General features: G+C 41.1%; 1 protein-coding gene across 2 annotated transcripts in view; it reads left to right on the forward strand.

Moving 5' to 3' along the window:
- Positions 1-5,447: 5,447 nt before the first annotated feature.
- Positions 5,448-13,296, forward strand: part of ccdc191 (coiled-coil domain containing 191) — a 60,618-nt gene continuing 52,769 nt past the window's right edge. The window contains exon 1 of one of the 2 annotated variants that reach the window (XM_073045737.1): positions 5,448-5,719. Coding sequence is in view for 1 of the 2 variants with exons in the window: in XM_073045736.1 (XP_072901837.1) it covers positions 6,085-6,171 (87 nt within the window). In the remaining variant the exon portion in view is untranslated. Of the gene's footprint in view, positions 5,720-6,034; positions 6,172-13,296 lie in introns of those variants that run through there. The other variant, XM_073045736.1, reaches the window with a different exon arrangement.

Raw genomic sequence — 13,296 nt, forward strand, 5'->3', positions numbered from 1 at the left:
TCCTGTCCATATACCTATCCAATTTTTTTTTTTTAATGACAATATCGAACCTGCCTCTACCACTTCTACTGGAAGCTCGTTCCACACAGCTACCACTCTCTGAGTAAAGAAGTTCCCCCTCGTGTTACCCCGAAACTTTTGCCCCCTAACTTGTTTGTGATAGGTCAACATCAGATGCCATTTCATTGGTGCTTTACTCATCTTTGGAACATGGGGGCAATACAAGTGTGTACACAAGGATGTGCTTCATTGACTGCAGCTCAGCATTCAACACCATCATCCCCTCGAAACTAATCAATAAACTCCAAGGCCTGGGCCTTGATACCTCCATATGCAATTGAGTCCTTAATTTCCTCACTTGCAGACCCCAGTCAGTACAAATTGGCAATAATATCTCCTCAACGATCACCATCAGCACAGGTGCACCACTAAGCTGTGTGCTTAGCCCCCTGCTCTACTCACTTTATACCTATGATTATGTGGCTAAGCACAACTCTAAACTCATATTTAATTTTGCTGATGACATCACTATTGTTGGCTAAATCAAAGGTAGTGACAAATCAGTATACAGGGGAGACATTGAAAACCTGGTTGAATAGTGCCATAATAATAATTTCTCACTCGATATCAGCAAATCCAAAGAACTAATTATTGACTACAGGAGGAAGAAGTCTGAGGGCATGAGCCAATCCTCATTAGGTGGAGAAGATCAGTAACTTTAAATTTTTCGTTGTTATCATATTAGAGGATCTGTCCTGGGACCAGCACATTAGTCCATCACAAAGAAGGCACAATAGTGCTTCTACTGAGAAGTTTGTGTAGATTTGGCATGTCTTCTAAAACTTTGACAAACTTCTGTAGATGCACGGTGGAGAATATTCTGACTGATTGCATCATAGCCTGGTATGGAAGCATCACAGCCCGGGAATGGAAAAGTCTACATAAAGTGGTGGACACAGCCCAGTCCGTCAGGCCTGTAGTTTTCCTTTCGGAGTTGAGCTTTTGAACCGCCTTTACGACCTGGCTTTTTAGTGGTGTAAACTGAACTTGTAACAAAATGTATTAATGAGGACAGTGCAGTAGATGTGCTTTACATTCACTTCAGTAAGACCCTCAACGTGGTCTCACATGAGAAACTAGTTCTAAAGACTGGGACTCATGGGATCCACAGCACATAGAGGGTTGTTTTTGTGATTGGATAAACAATGCTGGGGTCTTACTGAAGCGAATGTAAAGCACATCTACTGCACGGTCCTCATTAATACATTTTGTTACAACCTCAAAAATTTTGAGGGTATACAGAGGCAGTCATTTTTCAGTGCCATTAGACATAGGATATCCTTCTAGAATTATGTGGATAGCAGGCATTAATACAAGTAAGACAGTCTTCAATAAAGCCATTTCAAATGTAAATTACAAGCAGTAATCAATTTTGAACAGAAATTAAAAGGACAGCTTTATAAACACACAGAACCATCTGCAGAACCCAGACTACCGGCCCACAGCAGGAGGCCACTCTAGTCATATGGTTTGCAGACTGACATGACTATGAGATGTTCTTGCATGCATTGATCAAACATAAGACAAGGGGGCTATAGTAATTGACCTACGTCAAACATGGTATCAGATACCTTCAGCTAAGTTATTTCCCTTTATTGTGATGGCGCTCAATGAAGTTTTCAGACTATATTTATATTTTCACTTAGCACATCAAACACGGTCATAGGCATATTTGCTCTGTCTATCAATAACTGGGATATTTGTGTACCCAGTGAGTCATCTCTCAAGACACTATTTTGGATGTCAGGGTTCTCTATTCTATGAACTTTCAAACCATCTATGAGTATTACTTGTCCATACAATGGTGTGTGAACATTCAGAGGTGGTTTATCAGTTACAGTGTGCTCTCTTGGTCAATATGTACTTCAGCAGAGTTACTGTCAATGTTTTGAATCTAAGAAATGCTTAAATTGTATTACATATTGATAAAGGGAGCAATGAAAACTACCAAAACATTATTAATAACACTTTATTACTAACTATCACTGCTAACAATGGAGAGGCAAGGCATGGTGGAGGTGGGAGCAAAGAAAGTCCCAATGTCTGATCAATTTAAGCGCTTGGCTGAATTGGAAAGGTTGAGTATGGGCTGAATTGTGACGGCAGAATCCGGGCCCCAGAGCTATCCAAAAGTGAGGAATGACCCGATGTTTGAACTATTTAAGCTCCAGACCAGATTGGAAAAGTCAGGATGTCAGGACTGGAGGCAAGGGATGGGCCATTTCTGGTTGGTTCTGCTTAGTTCTGCTTGCTGCTCTGTGACGTTTACTCAGGACTGCGCTGAACTGAGGCTGTAGCCTACTCTAGCTGCAGTGATGCCTGGCTTTGTGGCTTTTGTAAAACTTCAGTTCTGAATGTTATTTGGTTATTTTTATTGTTTGCAGGATTCTTCTTCTCTCTGCGCATTGGGTGTTTGACAGTTTTTTTAATGGCTTCTTCTAGGATCTCTTTGTTGTGTGGCTGCCTGTAAGGAGATGAACGTCAAGGTTCTATACTTTGATAATAAATGTACTTTGAACTGTGAGCTATTGAAATTGCTCTTCTCCAAGAATACAGCCATTTGTTCTGCTGAATAAAGACTATGTATCTATCAGCTTAAATCTCTGCGTCTTATACACAATCTCAAGAGTCATCATAATTCATCCTAGGTAATTGTTTTCTCAAGATGTGGAGCTTTGATGAGGGGAGGTAGCTGAGTGTTTTTTTCCCACTAGTTTTCCTACATGGTCCTTATTTTTTCTCTTGTATGTCAGGCAGAACCCGTAGAAGAGCCAGAGGATGGTCTAAGCCCCTTCATCTGTATAGCTTCGCCTGCTCAGTTTTTCTGGAATATTTGTTTCTATTCCAAGCTTCCAGCATCTCATTTTCTTATTTTATCTTTGTCAGTTAACAGGATTGAGCATGTCTAATCCAGATTTTAAATAACATACATACCAAAGTCAGAAGCTGAGATAGTGGCCAGTTTTTATTCTTCATTAGCACTTTGGCAAGAAAATTCTACGGCAAGTTGTGATGGAAATTAAAGTGAATAGGAGCAAGTCTTTTTCTTAGTTTCTTAAAAGAAGTCAAATTATAGATTACCACCAAAAGCAAACAAGAGATAAATAGACATTCTGGTTCTTAATATCCTAAAAGAAAAATAATATATTCATCAGAGATTTTAAGAGGGACAGTGAAAAATATTTGGAATCGAAAGCTGTAAGTGAGAAATCAAAAGCAACTAACAAGTGAACAGCTCTTTCAGAGAGTTGGCTCCAGCATCAAGGAATAATGTCCATCAAAAATAACATGTTGTTCAATCATAATTGCTTTGGATTTTTTTTGTTTCTCTTTGCTAGATCTTGTCTGACTGGAGAGGTGTTTCTGTTTTTATTTGTTCATGTTTCCAGTGTCTGCAGTATGTTTGTTTTGAGTTAATATCTATTTACTATGCTATGAAATTCTGATTGATGATGTTTGTGAGAATGGTAAGTCCAACAACCACACCATTGTAAATAATTCTTGATTTATTCATTTGTTTAAGTTCTGTGTGAATATTAAATATAGATCAACTGTAAATAATATTTCATACCATTCCAAAGTGATTTGAATTCTAAACGCATTTGTAAAGCAGGATAAAAACACAGATTAAAGGCTACAGAGACAAATAAAAATTATTATTACATCTTTGTCAGGACACTGAAGCAGGTACCCAATCGCAGACCACGTACTGTGTGCACTGTGATATTTACTGAGTAGCAAATCCAGGGGTGGGGGAAAGGCAACAAAGTCAGTGTCAAAGTTCAGGCAGAGATGAAAAATTCCAGAGAAATCCAAAAACCAGAATCTGGAAACAAGCAGAGCCAATACTCAGATGGATAGAGGTCAGATACAAATACTGGAGAGGCTCAGGAAAACTAACTGGCACAATCTGGCAATAAACAGCTGAAAACACAGGACTAAAATACACTGAGCAATAAACAGAGAGGCAAATGATAGGTGGAGCACAATGAGACAGAAGTGGCAGCAAAACAGGTAATAATGAGAAACAGGTGAGAGATGCAGTACTCAGTAATACAGGGGCCGGAGTAGAGCAGGAGCGGGGACAGGAGCACATGGGGCATGAAAACAAACAAGAGCACATGGCAATACAAAACCACAGACTGATGTCTAGGGGGAAACACACAAAAAGACAGTTCAACTAGAGGTATTGACAATCTTCTATTTTGTGTTTTTGATGACTGAGTAAATAATGGATAAGATAGGAAAAGTCTGGTCAATTTTAAATCTTGGCATCTCTGACTGTGTAGCAAGTGCCGTCTTCTTTGCAGCTTTATGGTGGGGGAGCAGCATCAGTGCTGGTGATGTAACAAGACTAAATAAACTCATCAAAAAGGCTGAATCCGTCTTTGGCTACAACCCGGACATATCAATTAGGGACAATCAGGCACGTCCTCTCCATGACCTACTGAATGAATGGCAGAGACCCTTTTCAACAGACTCACTCAGCTCCGCTGTCACAAAGATCATTACAGAAAACCTTTCCTACCAAATGCAATAACCATATACAACAGTTCATCTCTGCATGACAGGAGAACACCCATCATACTACAAAAGACTCTGTTTTATTATTTCATACTTTATCATTGCACATTGGCAAAATATTATTCTGTATGCCATTATTAGTTATTATTATTATTGCTAAATGTGTTTTTAGATGTTGTTGCTGTAATTAAATGATTTCCCACTTGGGATCAATAAGGTACTTATTATTAGTGCACCTTCAGTACTGTTTTAAAGTATTTCTCTGACTTTTGTGCTCATGCCCCTGCTGGGGCTTGAAATCATAACATTCTAATCTAAAAGTCTCATCATTGTTTCAGAGTCCTCAGTTTCTTCCATTCTATGTTTTCAATACCGGCATGCATTCAAGCCACAATTGTACTGGAGAGAGACAACGGACATAATGGGTATGGGTTCTCCAACCTCAACAGTGCTGTCTGACAATAAAAGCTCAGCATGAGAAGTGGAAATATGCACCACTTATCTGATTTGAGTGCACTTCTCTGTTATGATATGGACCAACGATGTAGCTTAACATTGTTGTCCTTCACTGCATCAGAATGCTCGAGGAAAAGCAGCATGTGAAAAAAACTGGATACATACAATCAAGATCCTTCAGAAGCAACACCAGTGAATCTGCAGATACTGGAAATAAATAAAAACACAAAATGCTGGCAGAACTCAGCAGGCCAGACAGCATCTATGGGAGGAGGTAGTGACGACCATAGATGCTGTCTGGCCTGCTGAGTTCTGCCAGCATTTTGTGTTTTTATTGATCCTTCAGAACATTGTTTTTCATGAATGATGAAAGGAGTAAGCCAACTCCCAAATTACATGCTTTCCTGCACAATCAAGCACCAGCTGTCCCACCAAATGCTGACCCTGGAGGTTATGCATTGTGCCAGGAGATCTAGACGTCATCCATGATTTTGAGGGAATGCCTCAAAAGATAACTTAAATTGAAGGAAGGCTACAAATTGACTACACTTCTCCGTTCGAAGAAGAGGAAACTGCACCAAAGTATCCATCATAATGCACCAGTGGGCAAATTAAAAGGTTCAGAGTGGACTCGTTCAACCTGTGGAAGTCTTCGAAGGGATGTAATGTTAATAGCAAGGTAGGAACATTCATGAACATGGACGTTCATTGTTATAAACCTCTGATACTCCGTTATAATTTTTGAATTCCTTGATTGTCACGAACGGTCTCCGGTTTTGAACTTAATATTTATGTTTCAAGTTTGATGTTTCATTGTAGCCGTTCGTCGTTGTCATAGTGATAAGCAGCGAGGAGGCGTGTTTGCACGTACTGCATGTTGGGAGTTGTAGTTTGGGAATGGTTTCTGTTACCTGATGTCAACAGGTCCCACCGTGCAGGGAAACTACAAGTCCCAGTATCCCGCGCTTCCAACTGACTGATCAACAGCGGGGGGGGGGGGGGGTGCTCTTTCCAAGCTAAGTTGTTTAAAATAAACGACCGAAGATGTTGGGAGAGGTCGAGGAGTTGAAGCATAATACGTCTGGGCTTTTCCGCTGGAAGCGGTTCACCAAGCACCAAAAAGGATCAAAGGTAGCTGAGCGACCGAGGTTTGGAAAGTTAACTGGGGAGGGATTTCTACAAACGAGTCCGCTGTCATAGTTTCCTCATCCGTCACTGCCTGTTACTGTTCTGTCTTTCGTCTTTCTCGTTGCTTCTAATGGCCTTTCCACAGTCCTTTTAACACATTCTCCGCTGCTTTCTCTTGCTTGTTCATTCCATCCAAGTCCTGTTTATATGATGGATTCTGTAAGGAGTAGCAAGACCCCACTATTCAAGAATGACACAGAAAGAAAACATGAAACTACTGTTAGCCTAGTAGGGAAAAACCACATTTAACGATGGTATAATAGAATTCATAGAAAACAAATGATGGAAATAAACAATTCCAACTTGAAAATGTGAAATGAATTTGTGAAAGAGAAAATGCTTCTTGCTCTTTAAGAATGTGACTGGTAGAATGGATAAAGTGAAACCAGTCAAAGTGATATATCGTAACTCCAGAGGCAAACTGCTGCAGGTCAGGAAGCATCTGTGGAAGAAAGTAACCAGTTGACATTATGGGTCAAAACTTTCCATCTGGACCAGATATTCAGATGATGAGACTTGACAAGAAATGTTAGCTGAAAACTTTCTCCACAGATGTGGTCTGACCTGCTGAGTTTCTCCAGCAGTTTGCTATAAGCCTGGAAAGTAGATTACCAAGTGCTACCTTTCTCAGCACTGCCAAATGGAAAACTGATATTTTATAATTAAGTTACAAAAACACCATAGTTCAGGAATAACTGGAAATGTTTAGAGCAGTGGTTCCCAACCTTTTTCGCATTGCTGCCCCCTTGACCACATCCCATCCCGCTTTCCAGCCATTACATTATAACTATAAAGAATTTTGAATTGTGATGCACAGTGAAAGAAAATAGGAACTGCAAATTCAAAGCAGTGACAAATAATTGCAAAAACTAATCACTTCTATTTAAAATTACAAATAAAATTGTCTTTAATTACAGTAAAATAGATTTAAAACAGTAATTTTAGAGTTTACATTAGTAGTCCAACTACTGCTTTTCATTGCTTTGTCACCTTTCAATGAGATGGATGGGCTTGGTGCAGTGATATCAGCTTCTCAACAACAGGCTGAATGTCACTGAGGAGTCTCAGATCCCCATGTTCAGTAAATTGCAGTCTGCTTTATTACTTTGAAAGAAGTTGGGCTACTGCACTGAAACTGCACCCCACTAAAAATGTTGGAAAAGCAATAAAGAAATTCTCGACCTTTCTCCACAGTGCAGGATGGAGCTCAGATTTTTTCTGCAACCAAAAGTCCTGATATGAGTTTTTCAACCTCACTTCAGCTCAAAGTCATCTTGTAGAGAGAGCAGTTCTTCCTCCATCCTTCCTGTTAATTCCTCATCTCAAGTGTTCAGGAATGGATGTATTACCAAAGCTGGAAATTGGATTGAAGGTAGATCCTGAAATCTCTCTGATAATGTATTTATGCCACTCACTCGGGTGGACGAAGTATACTTGAAAGATCATCATCTCGTATTATTTCTTTCTCTTCCAAATCAGGCTCAGAAATTGGAAAAGGTAATGATGGCCAGTGTTGTACTTAAATAGGGTTAACTTGGTCAAAAAGTGCATAAAAGTGTCTGGTCAGTTTCCTTTTGAAACTCATTTGGCTTTTGTGTGCAACAGCAAGTGTTCAAACTGTTCATCATTCTCAATATAAAATGAAATAATTGGGAATTTGACATCTTGGGACTTGATTTAATTTACCACTGTGATAACAGCATTTAATAATCTGTACAACCAAACACTTGGGGTTTTCGCAACAACATATCTGTGAATTACATGGTGAATGGTAATTATGTTAGTTCTGTTACGAATGTGGAGCAACTCTGAGGGGGCCGAAGGGTGCAAAGTCACCCCCTCCTTTTTGAGAATTGCAGGATTGCTATTATTTCGGGTCTGAGACCCAGGAAATGAGAGAGATACACATCATACCCAGGAAACGAGAGAGAGAGACACAGAATACACAACCCGGTGGAATGTCTCCTGACATAAGCGGAACGGAACCACTGATTACTGCTATTGTCTCTTGGAGAAGGAATTGTGTATTGAATACTGTACTATTCATTGAAACCCCTCAGGGGACAACCAGAGTGGTCTGGTTGAGGGATTGCATCATCCCAACCTGATTGACATCTGAGACCCCGTGAGTGAGGATAAAAGACGGGTCTGGGGAACACCCCTTTAGACACACCAGGAGAAATGCTAGAAATCCAGTGACAGCGTTTTATAGTGAAGCTGGTGAGAGCTCGTGTGTGTCCTCCCTTGCCTGGGTTGCGGGCTCATCACGGAAGAACGGTTTAGCTAAAGGAGAGGTCACACTTGAACGGCCACAACAACGAGACACCGACGGATCGAAATCATAAAGGAAAGTCGGCAAGTTTTTTCTCTTTCACTCTCTCTCCCCAACAATTGCAACACAGCGACAAACAAATGACGGCAGCCTGTGTGAACTGCAGCGAACTTTATATTTCCATCGGACAATTCATTATCCCCATGACAACGATAGAGCTTATTTCTTATTGATTATTATTATACCTGCACTTTTAGGTTTAGTATTGACGACGTATATTATCTGTATATTTGCATTGATATTATTTTTGTGTATTTTTACTAATAAATACTGTTAAAAATAGTATCATCAGACTCCAACGGACGTCTCTATCTTTGCTGGTAAGGAACCCAGTTACGGGGTTTGTAACAACTTGGGGGCTCGTCCGGGATTTGATACCAAATTGGAGGGCCAGTAAATCGGGCGTTTAAGTCCAAACTTGGATCTGGTTGCGCGGGAAACCAGCACAGATGGATGTAGACGAATTTATAAAAAACCCGACTCCGGAGGCGCTAGAGGCTGCCACAAAGTTGGACTTGATAAATATTGTGAAAGGACTAAATCTCGCAGAGGTGAGGTTGTCACTGAAAAAGTGGGAGGTGCGGAGGGCCATAACTCAGTATTATATTGTGAAGAATGTGCTTTCAGCTGAGGTATTGGAAAATATCCCTGAAAAGGTACCAGCTAGTGGGACGGCTCAGTTAGAGTTGGAGAAATTGAGGCTGGACGTGGAACAGAGGAAAAGGGAGTATGAGCTCCAGCTAAAGGAGTTAGAGGTGAAAAGGGAGAAGGAAAGAGCTGAAAAACAGAGGGAGCATGAAATTAAGTTAAAACAGCTGGAAGCAGCTGAAAAGGAGAAGGAAAGAGCTGAGAAGCAGAGGGAGTATGAGGAGAAGGAGAAACAGACGAAACATGAGCTGGACATGGAGAAGTTAAGGCAAGAGCGAAGAGCTCAAGGGCCAGACTGAGAGGAGAGGTTTAATGTTAGTAGGGAGTTTAGGTTAGTACCTCCGTTCGAGGAGACGGATGTTGATAGTTATTTCTTGCATTTTGAAAAGGTGGCAGTGAGTCAGAAGTGGCCCAGAGATCAGCAGGTGGCGTTGTTACAAAGTGTGTTAAAAGGGAAGGCACAATGAGCATATGTGGCGTTATCTGTGGAGGAGGAGGAGTATGGGAATTATGAGGAAGTAAAAGAGGCCATTCTTCGGGCCTATGAATTGGTACCTGAGGCCTATAGACAAAAGTTCAGAGATTTAAAGAAAGTGTGGAATCAGACGTATGCAGAGTTTGCCTATGAGAAGGGTGTGCTCTTGGATCGTTGGTGTGCGGCAGAAATGGTGGAAGAGGATTTTCGGCGTCTCGGAGTTAATTCTGATTGAGGAATTTAAAGGTTGTGTTTCGGATGATATCTGGATGTATTTGAACAAGAAGCCGAATAAGTCCATATCTGAATTTGCCAGGTTCGCAGATGAATATGCCCTAACCCACAAGACAAAGTTTTCCTCGAATAAGAGTTACCAGAAAGACCGTGGGAACGGTAGAGAAAGCCCGCTGGCTGAGGCAGAAATTCAGCCGGGAGCTAGTGGTAAAAGTAAGGAGGAAGAAAGGCAAGATGGCAGGAGAGTTCCTGGCTTGACCTGTTTTAATTGTGGAAAGGTGGGTCATATTGCATCTAAGTGCTTTGCTCCGAGGAAGGAGACAGGAAAAGGGAAAACAGCAGTCCCTACAGGGTGTATTGTGTTGATCTGTAAATCGACGAGAAAGCCCCAGGTAGATAGAATACGAGAGGGGCGTGAGAAATTTATTTCAGATGGGACCGTGTCTGTGAAAGAGGGAGAAACACCAGTTCCAGTGTGGATCTGGAGAGATACTGGAGCTGAGCAGTCATTGATTCTCAGTAAGGTATTAGATTTTGGTCCTGAGACGGGAGAGGTAGCTTTGAGAGGCATAGGAAAAGGGACAGAAGCTGTGCCTTTGCATAGGATCATTATAAATTGTGAGCTGGTATCTGGACCAGTTGAAATAGGGGTGCGATCAGAATTTCCGAGAACTGACGTGGACGTCCTTCTGGGTAACGATTTAACTGGTGGTGAGGTTTGGTCAGCAATGAAGCTGACGAGCAAGCCTGTAAGTGTTGAGGTCCTGCCCCTAGATTCCAAGATCTATCCCGCATGCGCGATCACTCGCAGCATGTCGAGAAAGACAGCTGAGAAAGAGACCAGTTTAAATCAGGCCAGTATCGATTTGGCTGAGATGTTTTTACCGACCCTGTACCAAGAGGGGTTGGGGAATGGTAAAACGGAGAGTAGGGAGGTGAAAGAGAGTAAAGGAGAGGGGGTAGACCTGCCCTTAGCCAGGAGGAAATTTATAGAGGCACGGAGTAAAAATGAGAAACAGATAAGGCTGTTAGAAGGTCCAGGGTTGGACATGGATGATCTGTCTGGCTTGACAGAACTGTTGGAAGAAGTTGAAAATTTTAAATGTGTTCCCGATAATGAAATGAGGGCAGTCCTAGATGAAAAGGATGCCATTACCTTGAAGGAGTCTGCTGGGTTGGCAGATGAGGTTGTTTCAGCCCGCAGGGTTGAGTTTACTCCGGAAGGGAGTTGCCCAGAGAGTAGCTGGGAGGATCAGGAGAATTTAGAATTTGTAAAGGGTACGGGTATTGAAAGCCTGGAAGAGGCAGATATCCCGTTTGAGTGTGTTCAAGATGTGGATGCACGTGGTACTGAACCTAGTAATGGAACTCAGGAAAAGTCTGAGGTATTTGATTCAGTTAAAAAGGAATGCAGTCCTTGTGGGTCAGATGGACTTGGTTCAGTGAAGAAAGGGTTAACCTTGGTACTAGTGGGAAGTGAGAATTCCCAGTTTGTGTTCGAAGGAGTGTTAAAAGTTAGTGAGGAGATAAAAGGTGGTGATGTGGATATTATTATTGAAGGGAAAGGGAAAAGTGTAGTTCCTAAATTGAATGAAGAAAATTTAAAGTCTGGATTGGTGTCAGAAGCAGTAACCAGGCTGAAGGGACAATGGCTTGTTAACACGGTGCCTGCGAATCAATTACAGTTTGATTTGGAATGTAAAGGTGCCCCACGCGCTAATGTTATTCAAGGGTGTGCTGTGAAGAGGCAGAATTTGAAATGTTGTTTGGACAAAGAGGGATCGCTTGCAGATATTAAACTGAAAACTAATAGAATGAAGAGTCCTGAAGATAAAACTAACGACTTGCTTAAAAATAAAGAATTGTGTGGAAGTTCAGAAAATGGGCTAAGTTTGGAAAACATTGTTGATAAAATAACTCCTATGAAAGGAGCATGCAAAAGCCTATTCCACACTGGTACGCACGCTAACCACGTGGGAGTTAACTGGAAAAGGGGCGAGAGTTGACGGGATGCCACTTTAAATAACAGGATCCAGTTTTAAGGGATTTTGACAAAGCATGTAAATAATAAAGACAACACCATGGAAGATTGACTGTTAAGTTTGAAAGTAAAATAAAGATTAGTATTTGCATAAACTTTTGTAATATACATGTAAGCTAAGATCATAACTCTTTAGTTTTGTTTTGCTGAAGAAAAGGAATAAAAATAGGTGGTTATTAAATCGGAGTCTGATGCTACAGGAATTTATTAAGGTACAAGATATTAAGATATTAAAGGAAGTGACAATGTAATCGCTAACTGTTTAGATGCTGAATTGAATGTATAACTATTACTCTGTAGTGAAAAAAAACTCTTTTGTATTGTGTTAGATTCTGAAATCCTGTAAGACTCTGTATTAGTTAATTTTTACCTGTGGTAAAAATCCTTAGAAGGATGGGGGTGTTACAAATATGGAGCAACTCTGAGGGGGCCGAAGAGTGCAAAGTCGCCCCCTCCTTTTTGAGAATGACAGGATTGCTATTATTTCGGGTCTGAGACCCAGGAAATGAGAGAGATACACATCATACCCAGGAAACGAGAGAGAGAGACACAGAATACACAACCCGGTGGAATGTCTCCTGACATAAGCGGAACAGAACCACTGATTACTGCTATTGTCTCTTGGAGAAGGAATTGTGTATTGCGTACTGTACTATTCATTGAAACCCCTCAGGGGACAACCAGAGTGGTCTGGTTGAGGGATTGCATCATCCCAACCTGATTGACATCTGAGACCCCGTGAGTGAGGATAAAAGACGGGTCTGGGGAACACCCCTTTAGACACACCAGGAGAAATGCTAGAAATCCAGTGACAGCGTTTTATAGTGAAGCTGGTGAGAGCTCGTGTGTGTCCTCCCTTGCCTGGGTGGCGGGCTCATCACGGAAGAACGGTTTAGCTAAAGGAGAGGTCACACTTGAACGGCCACAACAACGAGACACCGACGGATCGAAATCATAAAGGAAAGTCGGCAAGTTTTTTCTCTTTCACTCTCTCTCCCCAACAATTGCAACACAGCGACAAACAAACGACGGCAGCCTGTGTGAACTGCAGCGAACTTTATATTTCCATCGGACAATTCATTATCCCCATGACAACGATAGAGCTTATTTCTTATTGATTATTATTATATCCGCACTTTTAGGTTTAGTATTGACGACGTATATTATCTGTATATTTGCATTGATATTTTTGTGTATTTTTACTAATAAATACTGTTAAAAATAGTATCATCAGACTCCAATGGACATCTGTATCTTTGCTGGTAAGTAACCCAGTTACGGGGTTTGTAACAGTTCCAGTTTTTATTCCAAGAAAGTGATAACCCACAGGAGTATCCT

Source organism: Hemitrygon akajei, chromosome 5 (assembly GCF_048418815.1).
Source record: "Hemitrygon akajei chromosome 5, sHemAka1.3, whole genome shotgun sequence".
NCBI classification, from domain to species: domain Eukaryota; kingdom Metazoa; phylum Chordata; class Chondrichthyes; order Myliobatiformes; family Dasyatidae; genus Hemitrygon; species Hemitrygon akajei.